The sequence below is a fragment of the Numida meleagris genome, unplaced genomic scaffold (genome assembly GCF_002078875.1).
Source record: "Numida meleagris isolate 19003 breed g44 Domestic line unplaced genomic scaffold, NumMel1.0 unplaced_Scaffold640, whole genome shotgun sequence".
NCBI lineage: Eukaryota > Metazoa > Chordata > Aves > Galliformes > Numididae > Numida > Numida meleagris.
Window position 1 is genome coordinate 1 of NW_018364855.1, and position 1,215 is coordinate 1,215.

Consider the following 1,215-nt stretch of genomic DNA (forward strand, 5'->3'; position numbering starts at 1 on the left):
GGTTGATGAGGGCCACGGCGTTGTAGGGGATGCCCCACAGCGTCATGAGCCCCACGGTGTCCAGCAGGATCATGGCGATGGTGATGACGGTGGCGGCGCTGGAGCGCAGGTCCATGCCCAGCAGCACAAAGGACACGAGGAAGGTGGGCGCCAGGCACATGGCCACGGTCAGCAGCCCCTCGGCCACCACCGTCAGGTACTGCTCGTAGTACACGTACGTCACCCTGCGGGGACACCGCGCTGCCACCCCACTGCGAACCCCACGGGGAGCCCCATAGGGACCACACTGGGAACCCCACAGGGCATCCCATAGGGAACCCCGTAGGTAACCTCATAGGGAAAATACAAGGTACCCTATAGGGCGTTCTATATGACACAATATAGGGCACTCCATAAGGAACATATTGGGGACCCCATAGGGAACCCCATAGGGAACCTCATAGAGAACCCACAGGGAACCCCATAGAGAACCCCATAGGGAAGCTCATAGGAAAGCCCATAGGGAACCCCATAGGGAAAATACAAGGTACCCTATAGGGGATTCTATAGGACACAATATAGGGCACTCCATAAGGAACATATTGGGAACCCCATAGAGAGCACACGGGAACCCCATAGAGAACCCACAGGGAACCCCATAGGGAAAATACGGGGTACTTCATAGGGCATTCTATAGGACACTCTATAGGGCACCCCATAGGGAACCCCATAGGGGACACACAGGGCATCCCATAGGGCAGTACACAGGGAACACATAGGGCACCCCATAGGGAACATACAGGGTACCCCATAGGGCATCCTATAGGGAACACACAGGGTACCCCATAGGGCACCCTACAAGGCACCCCATAGAGAACTCCACAGGTAACCTGCAGGGCAGCCCATAGGGCACCCTATAGAGCACCCCATAGGGAACACACGGGCACCCCATAGGGCACCCGTGCTCACCCCAAGGGTGCCCACACAGCCCAGTCCCACACCAGGCACTGAGTGACACCAGTACGGCACTGGGGCCAAGCAACTGGGCATCCCAACTGGGCAGCCAGGCTGGGCATCCTGACCCCAAACTGGGCATGGGACACCCACAGTGACCCCAAATTGGGCACCTGGACCCCAAACTGGGCATGGGACACTCAGCCATGGTGACCCCAAACTGGGCACCCCAACTGAGCACCCTGACCCCAAACTGGGCACCGTGACCCTAAACTGGGCATG

The 1,215-nt window shown here is 58.5% G+C and overlaps 1 protein-coding gene across 1 annotated transcript in view; it reads right to left on the reverse strand.

Annotated features, from left to right (window-relative positions):
• Positions 1 to 4: 4 nt before the first annotated feature.
• LOC110391924 (Niemann-Pick C1-like protein 1) overlaps positions 5 to 1,215 on the reverse strand; it is a gene marked incomplete at both ends in the record, with an annotated part of 15,183 nt that continues 13,972 nt past the window's right edge. Inside the window, one exon of the mRNA XM_021383883.1 lies at positions 5 to 330. Within this exon, the coding sequence (XP_021239558.1) occupies positions 5 to 330 (326 nt within the window). The remainder of the gene's footprint in view (positions 331 to 1,215) is intronic.